Source organism: Malassezia vespertilionis, chromosome 4 (genome assembly GCF_029542925.1).
Source record: "Malassezia vespertilionis chromosome 4, complete sequence".
Classification (NCBI taxonomy): domain Eukaryota; kingdom Fungi; phylum Basidiomycota; class Malasseziomycetes; order Malasseziales; family Malasseziaceae; genus Malassezia; species Malassezia vespertilionis.
Genome location: NC_079250.1, coordinates 1 through 17421, shown reverse-complemented (window position 1 = coordinate 17421; position 17421 = coordinate 1). Strand labels below are relative to the sequence as shown.

Here is a 17421-nt window from a genome sequence, read left to right as displayed (position 1 = left end):
CGAAACTATGCACCGAACAAGTGTTCTACTTCATCAATCCCGCCCGGCTGCGGCGGCGTGCGCGGTGCCGCGGGAACGGGCTGCAGCGGCGTCGCGGGGCGCGCTGCGGTCGCCTCACTGTTCTCGATCGCGTCCTCGACCAAATCTTCCATGTTCCAGTGCAGCAAGGGGCGCCCTTGCGCGGGGTTCGAATTTACGCGCCGCTCGTGCGACATGGAGTTCGAGCGCGAAGATGGGCGGCTGTGTACACGCTCGCCGCTCGGGGAGAGAAGGAGCTGCATTTCTCTAGGGCTCATGTGCTCCCAGTTATTGCAGTTCTCGTCGCCGTGCATAGCGCCGTCCGATCCGCCGTCGCCTTGTGCATTGTCCGTGCCGTCGTCTTGGCCGTGGCTCAGAGGCGACTCCTGCGTAAGCATGTCCAGTGCGTCGCCAATTTCGCCGAACATTTCGCTAAATACATCCTCGTACGCATCCAAATACCCCTCCAGCGGAATGGCGGAAATGTAGCGCCCGGGCGTGCTGGAGGCGCCGGCATGGCTGCGCAGCGGAAACGCATCACGCTCGAAAATCACCGAGGCAGAATCGTGACCTGCGCCCAGCGTGCGCTCCGTACGGGCAGACTGCTTCGCTGCAGCGTCTGCAGCAAGCGCACTGCTCTCCGCCTCCTCTGCAATTCCGCTCGCCCCCGCAATCGACGTGCGCACGGAGAAATATGCCTGGTTGTAAAACTGGATCAAGGTGCGCAGGGTTTGCTCCGCGGGCAGCGATGAATCGATCTCTGCGTCGACGTCGCCGCTGCCGAGCCAGTCGTCGCGCAGCACGGGCTTGCACAAGAGATAGATTTGGGTGATGGTGCGCATGTTCGACTGGCGCCATTTGCGCCCGCAGTACGGCACTTGGCTCTTGATCAGCCGCAAAACGTATTGGTGCAGCCGGCGGTGCTTGATTTTCAGCGTGCGCTTCAAAATCGCCGAGCTCTTGTACTGGACGAGCAAGAGGATCCGGTGCACTTTGCGCTTCGTGACCTTGTGCAGGATCTGGGTGAGGCGGAAAGTCGTGGCAAAGTTGCGCCAGGAGTAGGCCGTTTCGTGGGGGTGGGGGCCAGCGATGCTCTGGCCATGTGTGATCCGGTCCACATCCTTGTACTCGCTCCATACATCCCCAAGCCGCAACGTTGCGTTTGCAAGGATGTCGTGTGGTGACGCTGGCGGCACATTGTCCACATGCACCATGCGGCAAAAGGAAAACATGCCGAATTCAGGCACCTCGCTCCGCCAGCGCACAAATTGGCTCACTTCCTGGAGCCCAAAGATTTTCAAAATGAGGAGAAGGACGTTAGAGTCGAGCATGACCTGGGCAAGGTACTCGTATTTCAGTGCGTGGCTCGCTTTGAACCACCGCAGCGTGAGAAGAAGCACAGAGCTGATTCCTTTGTTGAAAATTTCGCGGTGCCGCACGATATCCATGTCTTCCAGCGTGGGGTCCGGCGCTTTTTCCGAAGGGACTCCTTCGGCAACCGCGCGCGTATATGCGCTGTTTGTGCCGCCAGACGTTGTGGTCGCAAGGATCAGCTTCAAAAGCACAATCACGGCGCTTTGCAGCTCAGGAAGGATCGCACCGTAGAGCGTATCTACCCATTGCAATCGTTTGGTATCTTGGGCACGCTGCGCAGTAGCGCTGCTCGGCGACGAGGAAAGATGCATCTCGGCGAGGATGGTGTCGAGGGCCTGGGTTGCCTTGGCACGCCCGCGCTCTTTTTGCGCCTCGGCACATCCAGGCACATCCTCCGCGCCTTGCAGCCTCGCAAGGTATTCCTCGCGCACCGTACACGTCTGCCACACCGCAGTGTCGATGTGCAAGTGCTCCTGGAAAAGACCAAGGGCTTCTTGGATGCTCTCTGGGACCGTAGTGCCCTGGTGCATCTGCGCCGAGTAGGGCAGCACAAATGGGCGCCGCTGGTCCGTTTGGAACTTTTGCTTGTTGGTGCGCATTTGCGTGTTGAGCGTAAAGGCAGTGCGCTCGGTATTGTGCATCTCTGGAAGCACCATGTCTTTGTCGGGCTTTTCGTGCGCCATGGGCAAGGGCTGTGTCGCTTGCGCAAGCTGCTCTGCGCCCACAATGCGGCGCATGCCGTGGGGAAGAACAAGTGTGGGGTATTTGGCCGAAAGCTCTTGGCGGAACAGGCGTATGTCGTCCGGTGTGGCAGGTGTGCGCTGCTCTGTCTTTTGCATCGCGCCGAGCCCGTCGCGCTCGCGTGCGAGACGCTTGCACCGCGCAATATCGCCAGCACCACCGAGCGTGGCAAGCAGCGATTTCCACAATAGCAGCACCATTTTCTTTACAGGAAACCCTTTGATGCTCTTCTCACGCAGATTCGCGACCAAGGTATACATGTACACGGGCAATGGAGGATCGAGCGCCATGAGCGCGTCGCTCAGGTCAAAATTCCCGTGCATCACTTGCAGGATGGAGTAGAGCAGCGCAAAACAAATCGTGATTTCCACATTGATTTCTTCCAAATACTCGGTCTTGACGTTGGGGGTAAGCAGCGGCTCTTTCCCTTCTTCTTGCCCAGGCATGTAGTCGGGCAGGGCGCTGAACCATCCAAACTTCCAGCACGCGCGTTTGAGCGCAGCATAGATATCGTCCACACCGCCGAGATCAAACACTGTGCCTGCATTCTCCTTGATCCACTGCAGCTGTTCTGCTTCACTGCATGCAGCATTGTACGAGCCTTGCAGGTGGTATAAAAGCGCGCGCGACGCATCGAGTCGCGACGACGCATCGCTCAAGTCCAATGACGACACGAGGCGCTGCAAAATTTGCCTCCGCGTCCGCGGCGCCAATGCCGCCCATGCGCCAGGCTCGGCAGACTGGCCATCTTGCGTGCGCACGTTGAGCTGCGCCCATTTTTGTGTGCACCACGCCATCCAGCGCTCGTAGTTTTCCACAAACAGCGGCGCTTCGACGTACGCATAAAACTCGTCCAGCTCATTCTCAACACAGTCCGTATCCTGCTCCACGTCAAATGTGTACTCAAAATCCGCAGGCACGTCGTGCGCCGCACCCTGCGCATCGGCACGCGCGCCAAGCCCACCGTCACCTTCGGTGGGGCCCATGCAGCCCTGCAAGCGCACACGCGCACTCCACATACCGTCACGTGCTGGTTGGCCGTCGGCGGCGCGCGCGCTCGCCGCTGGCGCTGGATCGCGATGGGGTCTGTACGGGCAGCGCTCGCGATCGTCTTGCTGTGCATCGCACATGTTTTGGCAGCGGCTTCGGCTACCGGTAATCGCGTATTGGCGATTGTAGACAATGTGTCTGAATATAGTGCGTGGACCGCACATGTACGGCAGCAGGGCTACGACGTTGTGCTGCTGCACGAACACGAGGCGGGGGCACTCGACCTGAACTTGTTTGGCAAGCGCACGTTTGATCATATCGCCATGCTTGCACCACACACAAAGCAGTCCCAAGGCGCGCTCTCGCCGCAGGCGCTCGTCGCATTCTTGGAAAACGGCGGAAATTTGGTGGTTGCATTGAATGCGAACCGCACCGAGCAATGGCGCGACTTTGCGCGCGAGTTTGGCGTCGAGTTTGGCGAGCGCCGCGCGATGCTTATCGACCACTTTTCCTACGATGCGAACCTCGATTCCGGCGACCATACCGCCGTGCGTGTGGGCGGCATCCGCGAGCATTTTGCCCCGGGCGGCCCCGTGCCGAACCGCGGCGTGTTTGGCTTCGACACGCTCGAGCTGCTCGCCCTGCACCCCATGGTGTACCGTGGCGTCGCACACCGCGTCGGGCCGAACCCACTCCTCTTTTCCGTCCTCGCGCCGCCCGGAGCGTCGTACGAGGGCGACGTTCCCTCCCTCGAGCGCACTTCGGAAGGATACAGAGCACAGAATTTGGACAAGCTGGAGCCGTTGTACGGCGACAAGCAACTGCTCACCGGATTCGACGCGGCGTCGGACTCTGCGCCCGCCGCGCTCGCCTCCGCGACGCAGCTGCTGGGCAACGCGGCAAGGGTCGTGTTTGTGGGCTCGACCGAGTTGTTCAAAAATACGCTCTACAGCGACGCGGCCTTGTCCAACCGTGCCGTTCTAAACGACCTCGTGAGCTGGGCGTTCCAAGAGCGTGGTGTTTTGCGTGTACTCGGCACCTCGCACGAGCGCATCCGCAAAAACGAGCACGACGTCCGGCCCGAGTACGATGAAGTGCCGGGCATAAAAGCCCGCGTGTACCGCATCAAGGACGAGGTGCACTATACGCTCGACGTTGCAGAGTACGTGCATGGCGCATGGGCGCCTACCGTGGACGACCTCGATCTGCAGCTGTCGGTCACGATGCTCGATCCGCACCTCACACTGCCGCTCGTTGCAGAAAAGACGGCGCACTTTACGCGCTACGCTACAAAACTGCGCCTGCCAGACAGGCACGGCGTCTTTACACTGCGTGTGGACTGGAAGCGCCACGGATGGACTTACATTCTTGCTGAGGATACCGTGCCTGTGCGTCCTTTCAACCACGACGAGTATCCGCGCATGCTCAGCAGCAGTTGGCCGTACATTGCAGGCGCCATGTCTACCATGCTCGCATTCACCGTATTTACATTCTTGTGGCTTACTATGCCCAGCCCCAAGTCGAAGCAGGAGTAGATAGCTATCGCAAAAACGTGCATGCGGCGCGATTCGTGTAGGACCTGGGCGGTACATGCCCAGCGAGCGCCCAGCCACGCACCGGGAGCGCAGAAAGCGCCGCGGTCGGTGGGCCCAGCGCAGCAGCGAGCATGGCATGCGCGTCCTTGTCGGTGTACAACAGCTTTGCGCTCAGCGCCGCGCGGAATTCGGCGCGCACAAGCGATGCCTGGTCGGTGCAGCGGTTCGGCGCGTCGACGCGGTACATGGCCAATGCACACGACGCCATGTACGGCGTGGTAATCATGCTGTACATGCACAGGACGTTGTTGTGCACAAACGTGCCGCGAGAAAAGGCAGGGTCGCATGGCGCCTCGCGCTCCATCGCGCACGAACTGCCTGTGTTCGCGGTGAGCTGCCACGCAACCGCAGCGTTCCTTGGGAGTGCATCGCGCGCGAGATGCACAAACAGGAGGGGAACATGCGCAGGATGGTGGCCAAGCCAGTCCGCTGCACGCACCGACTGAAGAAATACATCGTCGCTTGCATCGCCCTCCAGCTGCGTTTCCCACGCACGCTCGAGCTGAGCAGTTGGGTCGTGGGCACTGGCCAGCCATACAATACCTCCCTCGATCCATCCCTCACACGGCGCATAGCTCCACTCGCGGACGGCGAGGGCAACGCGACGCACATGCTGCAATGCGAGCGCAGACTGCACTGCCTCGTCAACAGGAACCTCTAGCGTGGACGGAACTAGGCCAATCTGCGCCGCAAGAAAAACGCGGTGGTCTGCCTTGACAGCTTGTGCGCACGGGCCGAGGCTGGGCGGCGCCCAGTAGCTCTGGCTCTGGATATGCAGGACGCGCCGCTCGGTAGGGGCAGAACAGGCCACCACGTCAAGCATCACGTCCACATTCGGGACAGTGTACGGCAGAGACGCTTGTGCACGCGCCGGCGGCGCTGCGCCAAAGCGCGTCGCGTACAGTGCGTCGAGGCTGGCAGCGTGCATGGGATTCGCAAGGTAGATTTGAACAAAGCACACGTCCGCCATGGTCATGGCGTGCTGTGCAAGCGTCACTTGGACGGTGTCGAAAATGCGCTGGATCTGGGCTTCAAGCGTGGGCGCTGCGTGGTATACATTGCCCATCGCGAGCCATGCGCCCCGGTGTGCGATAGAGAGGTCGGCCAGCGTGGTGGCATGTGGCGCGCTTGCGTGCGGTGCCTGCAACGCCACGCCCCGCGCTTGTGCCAGCGTCCACGCACCCATGGAATCGAGCAGCGGAGGGGCTTGCAGCTGCGCTGCGACGGCGGCGGCGCCAAACGTCGACGGATCTTTTGGATGCAAGGCGGTGCGCAGGATCCGGAGGTACAACACACTGGCAAACGCAGCGTCCGAGTGCAGCACGGTTTCGGTAGCCTCGATGTGGACGCGCTCGTGGAAGAGGAGCGAGTCGAGCGCCAGCGTTTCGTACTCGCCGCCTTCGCCGCAGACGTGTGCGCCGTACAAGGCATGCAGATTTTCCAGCTTGGGCTGCAGCGCCACGAGCGTCTTTCCTAGGTCTCGCTCGCCGAGCCCTATTCCTGCGACTTTGATGAGCACCGCGACCAGTCCGCAGCGGTTCATTTCGGCGAGCAGCGTGGATTGGTTCCTGTGCCAGAGGTACGCTAGCGGCTGCAGCGACGCACGCATCGCGACGTGCTCGACGCGCACTCTTTGGTAGTTGGACAAAATCGCGCCGACACTGACGCCTGTAATGTCGGGATGGTGATGCTGTACCGTGCACAGCAATCGGTACAAATCCTCCGTCTCGTCTTCCTCGCTTTCGCCTTGGCCTTGGCGGGGGTCCACCGCGCCATACACAGATGACTGATTCAATGCTTGTCCCATGATCGGTGCGCGGTACAGCGGCAGGTGCATGGCGTCGGCAATGGCTTGGACGGCATCGTGGCCCACCGTTTGGTACATAAATGAATCCATTTCATCTGGTGTGAGCATGCAATACCGACATACCTTGGCCGTGAGGCGGCGCTAGGGTCGCAAGCGCTACAATCGTGTGCCCTTGCAACACACAGTGGCACAGGTTGAAACAGCTGTCTTTGCCGCCAGACAAGAGACCCACCACCTTCATGATGGCCTGTGCGGGAGCAGCGAAGAAAACGAGTGGAGGGAGCTTTTTACAAAGCCCTCGTTTTTCGTCTTGCGCCTGCTCTGCGCACCGCCATGGCGTCGTGCATGCTTTTAGTGCTGCGCTTTGCGCGGCAGGGAGTGCGGCATGTGCAGTATACCCCATTGCGATATCGCAGCACAGACTCACATCTACGTTCCCGTCCGCCGCGACGCACGCGCTTTGTGGACAAAACGCCGCCGCCGCCGCCAGAGCTGCATGGGCCGCCAAAGCCTACACCCACGTCACGGATCCGCAAGATGGTGTACACGGAAGCGCATGCATTGCCTACTAATACCGCGTTTATCGCGCGCCTCGGGGGATTTGGCATCGTCCCCATGGTACTGCGCATTGTCTTACAGCAACCGGGCCTAGTGTGCGACGATTTGTCGGCCCTATGGCGCGCCATGCTGGAGAAATGGTCGCTTGCTGTGCAAAAAGGCAGCCCGGATGCGCTTGTATTTGCGCCGTGGTCTACGATAGCCGCGGATTTCGACGGCGCTGGGAAGAGTGCGATACAGCGTGCGTGCATGCAAACGTTCCTGCTGTGGACAACGACCATGCTTCGGCGCGCATCTGCGCGGCGCGGCACACACGCCGTGGTAGCGCTGCAATCGGCGCTACGCCAGCTCGAGCTCTTGCGTTCCATGGCTGATATGCGCGTTCCTGAGCATGCATACATGCCTGCACGCACCTTGACGCGCCAAATTCACATGCATGTGGGGCCCACCAACTCTGGAAAAACGCACGGCGCGCTGGTGGCACTTTCGCGCGCAAGAACGGGCCTGTATGCGGGGCCGCTGCGATTGTTGGCGCACGAAGTGTGGGAGCGGCTCAATGAAGGCACCATTGCGCCGGAAATTCCGCCGCGTGCGTGCAACTTGCGCACCGGCGAGGAACAGCGCATCGTCGACCCGCTGGCCGGGCTCGTGTCGTGCACGGTAGAAATGACCGATCCCAACGGGTCCTACGATGTCGCAGTCATTGACGAGATCCAAATGCTCGCGGACTTGCAGCGCGGGCCTGCGTGGACACAGGCGGTGCTTGGGCTGCCTGCAAAGGAGCTGCATCTGTGCGGCGAAGCGAGCGCCGTACCACTTGCACGGCGCTTGGCAGATCTGTGCGGGGATGTGTTGCATGTCCATACCTACGAGCGCCTCACGCCGCTGTCTGTCGCGCCCACAAGCTTGGAGGGTAATCTCGCGCAGATCCAGCGCGGCGACTGCATCGTCGCATTCAGCCGCAACGCCATTTTTCAGCTCAAACGCCAGATTGAGACGCAGACGTCGCTGCAGTGTGCCGTTGCGTATGGCAACTTGCCGCCAGAGACCAAGAGCGAGCAGGCAAAACTGTTCAACGCTGGAAAACTAGACGTGATGGTCGCGAGCGACGCCATCGGAATGGGACTGAATTTAAAAATCAAGCGCGTCATTTTCGACGCGCTCGCCAAATGGAATGGAGCCGAGATGGTCTCGCTGTCTGTATCGCAAATAAAACAGATTGCAGGGCGTGCAGGGCGGTATGGGACGTTGCGCGATGCTCAGGGAGGACTTGTATTGACGCGATACGCACGCGACATGCCGCTCCTGCGCGCTGCGCTCGACGCGCCGACACTGCCGCTGGTGCGTGCAGCGCTGCAGCCGCCCAGTGGCATGCTCGAATCCCTCGCGCTCTTGCTGCCTTTCTCTGGAAATGGAGGTGCGGACCGCAGCGCACGCTCGCTCTCGGAACTGTACCAAGACATGACACTCCTCGCCCAAATCGAGCCCGGCACGTTTGCCTTCGCCAACTTTGACGCGCAGAGTGCCTTGGCACCTATTCTGGAGCTGCGGGGTAGGAATATGCTGACACACGCCGAGAAAGAGCGGTGGGCAAATGCGCCGGTGAACTTGCGCGACGAGCGCGCCGTCGCCTGGTTTGGCAATGCGGTCGAGCTGTACGCACGCGGCGAGCTTATCCCGTTTGAGCGATGTGCACGCTTCCTCGGCACACTCGAGGCGGAGCAGCAAGTAACGGGAGCCATGTGTGCAGCGCAGGCGCGGCGCGACGAGGCGCGGCGCGGCGGTGGGCAAGTGCTGCCGCTCGAAGCATATACCCACGCCAACGACGCGGATATTTTGACGGTGGATACATTGATGTTGCTAGAATCGCATCATCGCGCCTTGTCCTTGTACCTATGGCTCTCCTTCCGCTTTCCACTTGCATTCTGCTTCCGCGAAGACGTGGAAAAGCGCAAGGCGGGGACGGAAAAGGCGATTGAGTTTTGCCTCGATGCAATTCGCATCCAACGCGCGCGTCGCTTGACGAAATTGGGGCGTGCGGACCAAGTGGGGGCGGCGCAGCGCGCAGTATTGCAAGTATAAACGTGTGTATAGTGTTCTACCAACTCAAGAGGATGCCCATGGCATCGCCTGCTGCCAGTTCCACGAATAGACCAGCGTGCCAGACGTCGGCATTTTGATACGCTCGCCGCGAATCGGCTCCTCGTCAAGCTCGTCGACCTTGCCGTGCTCTTTAAGAGCTTGGCGCTGCGCGGCAAGCTGCGCGGCTAGAGAGAAACGAAGTCGCTCCAAAGAAGCGTGCAGCACTGAATTTCCGCCGCGGTACCGATTCACCATGGCGCTCGTCGAGTCGCGGTTCTGTACAGACATCATCGTGCCCGTCATAAGCGTGCGACTCGCCGACATGCCGTGGAAAACGCGCTCTGTATGATGATCGTCCAATAGCGCTGGCGGGTCTGCACTTCGCGAAAAGACACGCTGCAAAGTAGGCACGGTGACCAGCCGAACGCCCGCATAGAGCTGGGGCGGGAAGCGGTAGGACAAGGAGGGGTACAGCGCGCCGCTGGGAATATTCATCGTCACCGCACGGCCGTGCGGATGGACGGGAGTGAAGACGGGGGAGGCGGTAATGTCCTCCTCGTGGCCTTCTTTCGCGTCGGGAATGGTGATCAACAGACTGGGGCCGGGTGCATAGGAGGGCGAGGCCGGATGCACGTTCACGCAGCCATGCACCGAGTCGTTCGGCATGTAGCGCAGGGGATCGGCAAAACAGTGCGCAAGGCGTCGGCGCTTGAATGCGCCGTCGATGAACGCGGACGAGTTGGGGTTGACGTGGTGCGAGCGTGCGAGCGAGGTAAGGTACAGGGGAGAATGCACGGTGGGATCATCGGTCAGCTCTTCGGCTGCATGCAAGAATGCGTCTAGAGAAGACATGTGGCGCGGTGCAGCATCCACAGACTCGCTTGCTGAGGGCTGCATCGAATGGAACGCTTCGATCGACGGTAGTTTGTTGCGTGCGTTGGACTCTTCAGAGAGCACGCCGTTGTACTCGGCCGCACGGCGCCGCCATACGCGCCGCACACCGTCCCTGTCTTTTGCGTTGACATCGCCGGTGGGCGCAAGTATGTCGAGCCGTTTTTTTTGCATGGCATGGTGGAGGATCGCTGGCTTGCGCTCCTCTTCGTCTTCTTCCATGAGCGCGAGAGCAGGATGCTCAGCATGCATGTCTGGGAGCGCTGGAAGAAACGCGGGAATGTAGCCAGAAACAGGCGGCAAAACGCTGGTCGCGAAGGCATCCGACGGCGCATCGTCCCACACCACGCCCTCGTCCATCGCTTCGTGTGCAGCGCGCCTGATCTCGAGCTCGGCAAGCATCGATGAAGAGAGTTGTTCGTAGGTAAATGTCTCTTTGACCACGGGCAAAGGCCGCGCACCTTGCTTCGCTAGCCGCTTGCATTGCTCCCCAATCGCCTCGGGCACCCAATCTTGGCTATCGCGCTTCCAAATATTTTCGTCGTCTGCCCACTCGTGCACTTCCGTAAACGCATCTTCGCCCATAATATGGTTCACGGCACACTCAATGTCCCACGCCGTCTCCTCGACTCTGTTTGCACTCTGTGCAAAATCAGCGCTTGTGCGTGCGAGCAACTGCACATAGCGCTGGATCAGCTCTGCAAGTACAGCGCACGCATTCGCGCTTGCGCCTTGGAAGCCTGTGCAAGATAGCAGCTGTATCGCAGCTGTATTCAGCTGCGAATACGCAAAGCCGGCCGCGGGGCGCACCGACGGCCGCACCTTGCGCAACACTCCGCCGCCGTCTTTGGCCATCAAGGAGCAAAGCGACGAGCGCATGGCTTTTTACTTCCCATTCTCTACTGCATACTTCCACTACTAACGGAGCAGATCCAGCGCGCCATTGGAGCGCAACGCGGCCATGTTTTGCATACTGTACTTGCCTTTACGCCCTTGCTCGCCCAGGTTCTTGCCACTCAATACGAGTTCCAGCTCATGACGAGCCTCTTTATCACGGCGCTGCGAGATGTACAGGCGGCCTAGCTCGTAGTGGGAAAAGTAGAGCAGATAGTGGTCGTAGACGAGCTGTGTGCCGTTGGTCGCCACAAATTGCAAGTTTTCCTCGGCTGCGCGCGCGGCTTCGGCGACGGGAATTCGCCGGTCCCGCGCGCGGAATTTGGTATGTTGCTCGGGGTAGGCAATGTTGCGGAGAATGACGCCGCGGAGGAAGTGCGCGAGACACACATCGTCCATCTCTGCACCCGCACTCGCCTCCAGCTCGTTTAGTTTCTGCTCCACCATGGGAAGCAGCGTGCATGTAAGCGAAGAGTGGGCTGCAGTTGTGTAGCAGTGGGTCATGTAGGCAAACTCCATTGCGGGGAGGACCAAGTGGCCCTGCGCTTGAATCTTGTTGGCCTTGCGCGCGACAAACTTTTCCAGCGGAATGCTTTTCCCTGCTATCTTTTGCGTCTTGGACTGGACGGTGGCAAATATTTCCTGGGCTTGCTGGATCTTGGTACGGTCGCCACTCTGGTACAGCATCGCAGCGCGGCCATAGGTGTAGACGGCCTTGGACCAATTGTTCTCTTCGGCAAGAATGGTAAAGTCGACGTACGTATCCTGCCACTGCCCAAGCGACATGTTGCACAGGGCCATGTCCCAATAGCAGATATGCTTGAGCTGCACGTACTCTTCTTGAATATCGCGCGCGCGCTGGAAACAGCGGATCGCTTCGCGCGAGAGCGACTGTGTGGAGTATAGGCGCCCGTGGAAGTAGAGGAAAAAGACACCTTCAGGGTACCGCGCAAGGTGGAAATTAAGCAGCTTGGCGGCAAAGGGAATGTCAACATCAGGCACAGGAACAAAGGTGGACACAACCAAATGGTAGGTGAGCATGGTCATGTCGCACAAGACGCGGCGGATTCCTTCTTTTTCCGTGCTGATCCCGGGCGTGGGCGCTGCAGACCAGCCGCCAGACTTCGAAAGGAGCTCGAGGCCAACGGCAACGTCGCCCTCGTAGCCAAACACTTCCATAACTTTCAGCAGCTTTCCGGGGAGCAGGCCAAGAATAAGACTCATGCAGCCCGCGCCGAGGTACACACCGCTCCGGAAATCGTTATCGGAATGTATGCCGCGCTTGCGCGCCTCGGGGCTCTCGTCTTCCCACTCGATATACTTGAGCAGGCTGTGGTACGTGCCGTACGCGCTGCGCAAATTGAGAGCCTCGGAAAGGAAGCCAAACAGGTCGCCAGAGAGGGCAATGCCAAGCACGGCTTTGAGCAAAGCACACTCGGCGTACACCAGCTCGGCGTGACGCTCGACAGGCGTCATGCTTGCAACCCAGCTGACCGATGGGCCCACCCCACGGACAAAGCGGCCAAAGCAGGAAATGGCCGAGGCGCGTTTTCGCAAGAGCGACGCAACAGTCAGCGCGTCGCGGCAGTGCGAGATGGCCGTGGCAAGATCCTCCCGCTCAAATGTCATCACGCCTTTAATGGTGGAGAGCAACGCAAAGGCCACGGCATAGTACAGGCGCCGCTCGGACTTTGCAGAGACGTGCTCGTATGCTTCCGTCATGCGGCTGTTGAGGAACAGATGCATCGCATAGCGCGCTTGTGCAATGTCCGCCTCAAGTTCCTCGGTAGTCAGCGCTACCTCGTCGTACGTCAGCATCGACATGCGCTCAGAGCGGCCTTTGGTGTCGTCAAACAAAACCTTGGAGTCGTGCTTCTGCGCAATCGAGTTGCTTCGCGCGCGCAGAGGCACCGCGGCAACGCCCGACCCAGCAGCTAGGCGTTCCGCGCTGCGTGTGGAGCGTGCAGCGGGCTCCAAAACAGGCACTTCTTCTTTGGGAACCGTCGCTTCCTGAAAAGGAGATCCCGACGATTTACTCAGTGTGTCCATCGTCGACTCGCTCGATTGAGACATTGCAAGGCCGGGCGGCGGCGGCGAGAACGACTGCTGCGAGAACTTGCCGGTTTCGGAGCGTCGTTGCCGCCTGTTGGTGTGCATCTGTGCATCTCGCCGGTCCTGTAACACACGGTCGGTCATGCTGATATGGATGGGCAGCGTAGATGGCTCTTTTTCTTCCAAGCGTGCCTGCGTCAGCAACGTCGGCTGCGCATCGGGATACTGCGTAGGAGACTGCGTGGTGTGAGTGGGGCACAGGAAACGTACCATGCCGTATACTCTTTCTGCGCGTGGTGGCAGCAATGTGCTTGGATTCGTCATCTTTTGTACAGATGGGAATGCCAACGTTGCCGCGTACTTTTTTTGGTTTATCTACCCCGCCAAAGCCCCTCCGTTTGATTGGGAAGAATGAGCACATTGTGGGTTGCTTAGTCATACTCCCAACAACCAGAGCCAAGGTCGGCATTCATGACAAATCAATGGCAGAATAACAAGCGAGCAAAGTCGACCGGTGCCTTTCTAAATTGGGATGTTACAGAGGGTTTTACAAACGCATCGTGGAGTCGTGTGATCATAGCCTGTACGAGGGGTCCATCTTGTCTAGCATGCGCATGTATGCAGAGAATTCCATAACGCCAAGCGTGTGTCCACTAAATGTCTTGGCGACTTGGTGTGCCTTGTCCGCAGCCTCTTGTTTCGGCATGTAAATACCCCCACCGGCAGTGGCAATCGACTGCGTAGTCTTTTGGATTTCTGCAGCTTTTAGCAATAAATTCATCCGGTACCACGCGCCGCCAATCGTTTGGCCCGTCGTAATCACGCCGTGGTTGCGCAAAAGAAGCACTTCCTTGTCGCCAAGGTTCTTGACAATCGTGGCCTGCTCTTTTTCATCCACGACAATGCCTTCAAAATCGTGGTACGCAACGGGCCCGATAATCGACGAGGTTTGCGAAAGCGACGAGATAAAACCGTCTTTCGTGCTTGCAATGCCGGTAATTGTCGGCTCATGGCAATGCAGCACTGCGTGTGCTTTCGTGTTGGGCGTCGCGTGGATGGCAGAGTGGATAACAAAACCGGCCTTGTTCGCAGTGAAAATATCGCCGACCACACCAGGGTTCAGTACATTGCCTTTGGCATCGATTTTGAGCAGTGAGCTCGCAGTAATTTCGTCATAGCGCAGCCCGTACGGGTTGATGAGGAACGATTTCGAGCCATCCGGCTCGGTGATACTAACTGTCAAGTGGTTCACAACATCATCGTTCCAGCTGAAATGATCAAATAGGCGATACGCAGCTGCAAGCTCAATGCGCAGCTTGGCTTCTTCTTCAGGAACAGTGTGCAAGATGGTGCGCGACAGTCGCGCACCGATGTTGTCGCTGCTCAGTGCAGCCACCGGCGTGTACGTGCTTGGGGAAAACGCCTCTTTTGTGTACGCCGAAGTCGTGTGTATTCCCCTTTTCGCGTTCGCAGCAGAGCGCAGCACAGATTGGATCAGAAGGCGCATGGTGGACAATGCTTGCTAAAGCCAAGTGGTGCGACCAAATAAATTTCACCGCCCAATGCTAGCCACCTGGCCCATGTGGCAAGATTTATATTCCAATCTGGCGCGCCTTGCTTATGTCATTTCCGTGTCTGTCGGACACCTTGCCGGAAATCTTGGCTGCCTCAGCTGTGGGGGACCATTTGTACGCACTAGTAAAGTGCCAGTTTTTGGTGTCCGTGTATGACAGTACAATTTCTTGTGTACATGGTGCTATAGGTTAATCGGTGCCACATCTATGTTTTCATCAACATTTAGAAGAATAAAAATTCGTTTAAGGTAAGACAATGGTAGCACTGATAAGGGCATTCAGAATAGTTTTCCGTACGAGGTGCTTTCCATCTTCACATTCTCTCCAAGTTCTCGGTGTTGAAGAATATCGTATGCTTCGCCCGGCGGGACGTATTGTGACGCTGCGCGTGCAATTTCGCCATCTTTGTGCGACACCTCGTCGTGTGTGGATTCATCGACGCAGTCCGAGTCACTTGCAGAACCCTGCGAGGTGGACCTGCTAGCAAAGCCGGAATCAGTGCGCGAGCGCGTGCGGATATGCGAAGGCCTGATCTTTGCAGGCTCGTATCCTCCCGATAATACACCAATGCGCATCATCGAGAGAAGGTTATGTGCTGCATTAGAGTGCTCATAGATGCCTCCTTCAAATGCGGTGGTCGCGTCGCGGCCTAGACGCGAACTAATCAAGGCACGGCCTCCCGGGTGCTCATCCATAAAGTCTGCAACATCGTGGATGAAGCCGTGAACAACAATAAGAGGACGCTTCTTTGCTTCTGCTTCGAATTCGTCCCATGTCAAGATGGGGAGCTCGGATGCCGGTTTGCTGTAATCCAGCGTCTCCTTGAATTCGAGCGCATTCTTCAACTGCATCGCCAAGCGGCCCTTGTTCACCTCGTTCTCAGGGAACACTTTGAGATTCGAGGCAAGACCCAGCTTAAACATGGACCAAATAAACCATTTGGTCGGATCGTACTGGTACCAGAAAATTGCATTTCGGAAATCCATCGGGAATTCATGGTGAAAGTTATGGTATCCTTCACCAATGGTGACCAGTGCGGTGATAAAGTTATCACGAGGGCTGTGTTTGTTGTCAAATGACGCCTCGCCAAGGTAGTGCGCCAGCGAGTTGATGCAGAAGGTGGAATGATGTACAAAAACTAGGCGCGCAATGCCTGCAAAGTAGAACCCACCTTTCCAGTCGCCCCAGCCAAAGCCAGCAACAATGGTAGGGAAAACGAGGCCCCAAAATAGAATCATCGGAACATAGAAACGGTGCTGGAATTTGATGAATTTATTCATCTTTAAATCGGATGTATCCACGCGACCGGGTTTCCGACGTGGCTTGACAATCATCCAGCCAAGGTGTGCCCATATAAGACCTGTGTGTGCACCATACGGGTCCAGATCCGTATCCGTGTAGCGATGGTGAGAACGGTGACCACGGGCCCACCAGTGAATGGATCCTTCTACAGCGCCAGAACCCATGCACATCAAAAAGGCTTGTAGCGGATCGGACGCGCTATACGCACGATGAGACCATAGTCGGTGGTATCCAGCAGTGATGCCCAATCCAGTCAAGAAATAATATGTAATAGACCATAAAAGTGTGGCGCGCTGTACCGGGTACGTCGCAAAGCCGTACAAAGCAATGAGCGGTGGGAGCGCTAGGGCCATGAATGAAATCCATTGTATTTCCCACAGCACATTCTTCCACTGAAAGCGGGGTAGTGGTTTCTCCTTTGTTAAAATCGTGTCGACATAGGAGATATTCCCTCTCGGTAGCCTAGCTTCTAAGCGCGGCATGGTCGGGAAGTGTCAACCTACGCGCACAGCCAGGTTGCCACTTCCCACTTCCCACAAAATACTATGTGTTTATGTAATACATGTTGAATGACAGTGTTATGTGATTGGACCAATAACATTGCACCTACTGCCGTTCCTGGAAGTTTGGGGTTAATCCATTTGCCGGAAAGTGGTGATAAAAAACCACGCCAAAGCTACGCCACTGTGATGACGTAATACAATGTAAACAATCAAAGCTTGTAGTGTTCCGCAACGGTTGTAGCCTAGTACTGAAAGAGTGCTAAATGCGATACCCAGTCTGTGTTTTGAAAAATATGTAGCATCCTTGTTGAGCTGGATGCACTGCAAGGATCCAGCTTGTCAGAACTGATTGAGTATGCTAGGTAGGGACGCAAAAACAGAGAATATCTAAACATACACAAAGGAATAACAAAAAAAGAAATGTAGGAGTGTGCAACATACTATACTAATATGTCCATTGTAACAGCGATACTGAGGGAATACAAGATATTTAGGAATGATGGGGGCAGTTAACACCGGAAAGCAGAGTATTTGAAGCGCATAAGGGCGAAAACTTAATTTAGGCAAATTGTGCAACATAAAACAAAAAAAGATTACTAAATACAAAACAACAGACAAATAGAGCGGGGAAGTGTAGAAATGGGAGAGGAAGAGGTAGAGGAAGAAGAGGAATGAAGGATAAAAGAAACAGCTAGAGCAAGCAAGAGAAACAACAATACAAGAGAATAAAGGAACAAGAAAAAAAAAGAATGAAAGGAAGGAGAGATAGAGAGAGAAAGAAAAAAAAAAGTAGAAATTGAAGAAAGAGAAAGAGAAGGTAAAGAAAAGGGATATGTAGGGAAGAGAGAGGAAATGAAGGAAGAAAAAGGGAGAAAGGAAAAGAGGAAAGGAGAAGGGAATAGAAGTAAGTAGTTTAGTATAGGCAACACCAACAGGGTTAGGGTTAGGGTTAGGGTTAGGGTTAGGGTTAGGGTTAGGGTTAGGGTTAGGGTTAGGGTTAGGGTTAGGGTTAGGGTTAGGGTTAGGGTTAGGGTTAGGGT

The 17421-nt window shown here is 57.2% G+C and overlaps 8 protein-coding genes across 8 annotated transcripts; 2 read left to right on the top strand and 6 right to left on the bottom strand.

Moving 5' to 3' along the window:
* Nucleotides 1–5: 5 nt before the first annotated feature.
* On the bottom strand, nt 6–3119 carry FAR11 (Factor arrest protein 11; the record flags this gene model as incomplete). Its single annotated transcript, XM_056206802.1, has 1 exon — nt 6–3119. The coding sequence occupies one exon, from the start codon at nt 3117–3119 to the stop codon at nt 6–8; it is 3114 nt and encodes a 1037-aa protein (XP_056062777.1).
* A 93-nt stretch (nt 3120–3212) lies between these two features.
* On the top strand, nt 3213–4658 carry WBP1 (oligosaccharyl transferase glycoprotein complex, beta subunit; the record flags this gene model as incomplete). The annotated part of the gene is made up of 1 exon (XM_056206801.1): nt 3213–4658. The coding sequence occupies one exon, from the start codon at nt 3213–3215 to the stop codon at nt 4656–4658; it is 1446 nt and encodes a 481-aa protein (XP_056062776.1).
* Nucleotides 4659–4662: 4 nt separating this feature from the next.
* MVES1_001968 (diphthine--ammonia ligase) lies at nt 4663–6766 on the bottom strand (the record flags this gene model as incomplete). The annotated part of the gene is made up of 2 exons (XM_056206800.1): nt 4663–6620; nt 6649–6766. The coding sequence occupies 2 exons, from the start codon at nt 6764–6766 to the stop codon at nt 4663–4665; spliced, it is 2076 nt and encodes a 691-aa protein (XP_056062775.1).
* Nucleotides 6767–6858: 92 nt separating this feature from the next.
* On the top strand, nt 6859–9165 carry SUV3 (RNA helicase; the record flags this gene model as incomplete). The annotated part of the gene is made up of 1 exon (XM_056206799.1): nt 6859–9165. One exon carries the CDS (start codon nt 6859–6861, stop codon nt 9163–9165), a length of 2307 nt encoding a protein of 768 aa, XP_056062774.1.
* A 24-nt stretch (nt 9166–9189) lies between these two features.
* MVES1_001966 (uncharacterized protein) lies at nt 9190–10911 on the bottom strand (the record flags this gene model as incomplete). Its single annotated transcript, XM_056206798.1, has 1 exon — nt 9190–10911. One exon carries the CDS (start codon nt 10909–10911, stop codon nt 9190–9192), a length of 1722 nt encoding a protein of 573 aa, XP_056062773.1.
* A 63-nt stretch (nt 10912–10974) lies between these two features.
* MVES1_001965 (uncharacterized protein) lies at nt 10975–13561 on the bottom strand (the record flags this gene model as incomplete). Its single annotated transcript, XM_056206797.1, has 2 exons — nt 10975–13289; nt 13558–13561. 2 exons carry the CDS (start codon nt 13559–13561, stop codon nt 10975–10977), a joined length of 2319 nt encoding a protein of 772 aa, XP_056062772.1.
* Nucleotides 13562–13576: 15 nt separating this feature from the next.
* Nucleotides 13577–14509, bottom strand: MVES1_001964 (uncharacterized protein; the record flags this gene model as incomplete). Its single annotated transcript, XM_056206796.1, has 1 exon — nt 13577–14509. The coding sequence occupies one exon, from the start codon at nt 14507–14509 to the stop codon at nt 13577–13579; it is 933 nt and encodes a 310-aa protein (XP_056062771.1).
* Nucleotides 14510–14854: 345 nt separating this feature from the next.
* OLE1 (stearoyl-CoA 9-desaturase) lies at nt 14855–16360 on the bottom strand (the record flags this gene model as incomplete). The annotated part of the gene is made up of 1 exon (XM_056206795.1): nt 14855–16360. The coding sequence occupies one exon, from the start codon at nt 16358–16360 to the stop codon at nt 14855–14857; it is 1506 nt and encodes a 501-aa protein (XP_056062770.1).
* Between the last annotated feature and the right edge of the window lie 1061 nt (nt 16361–17421).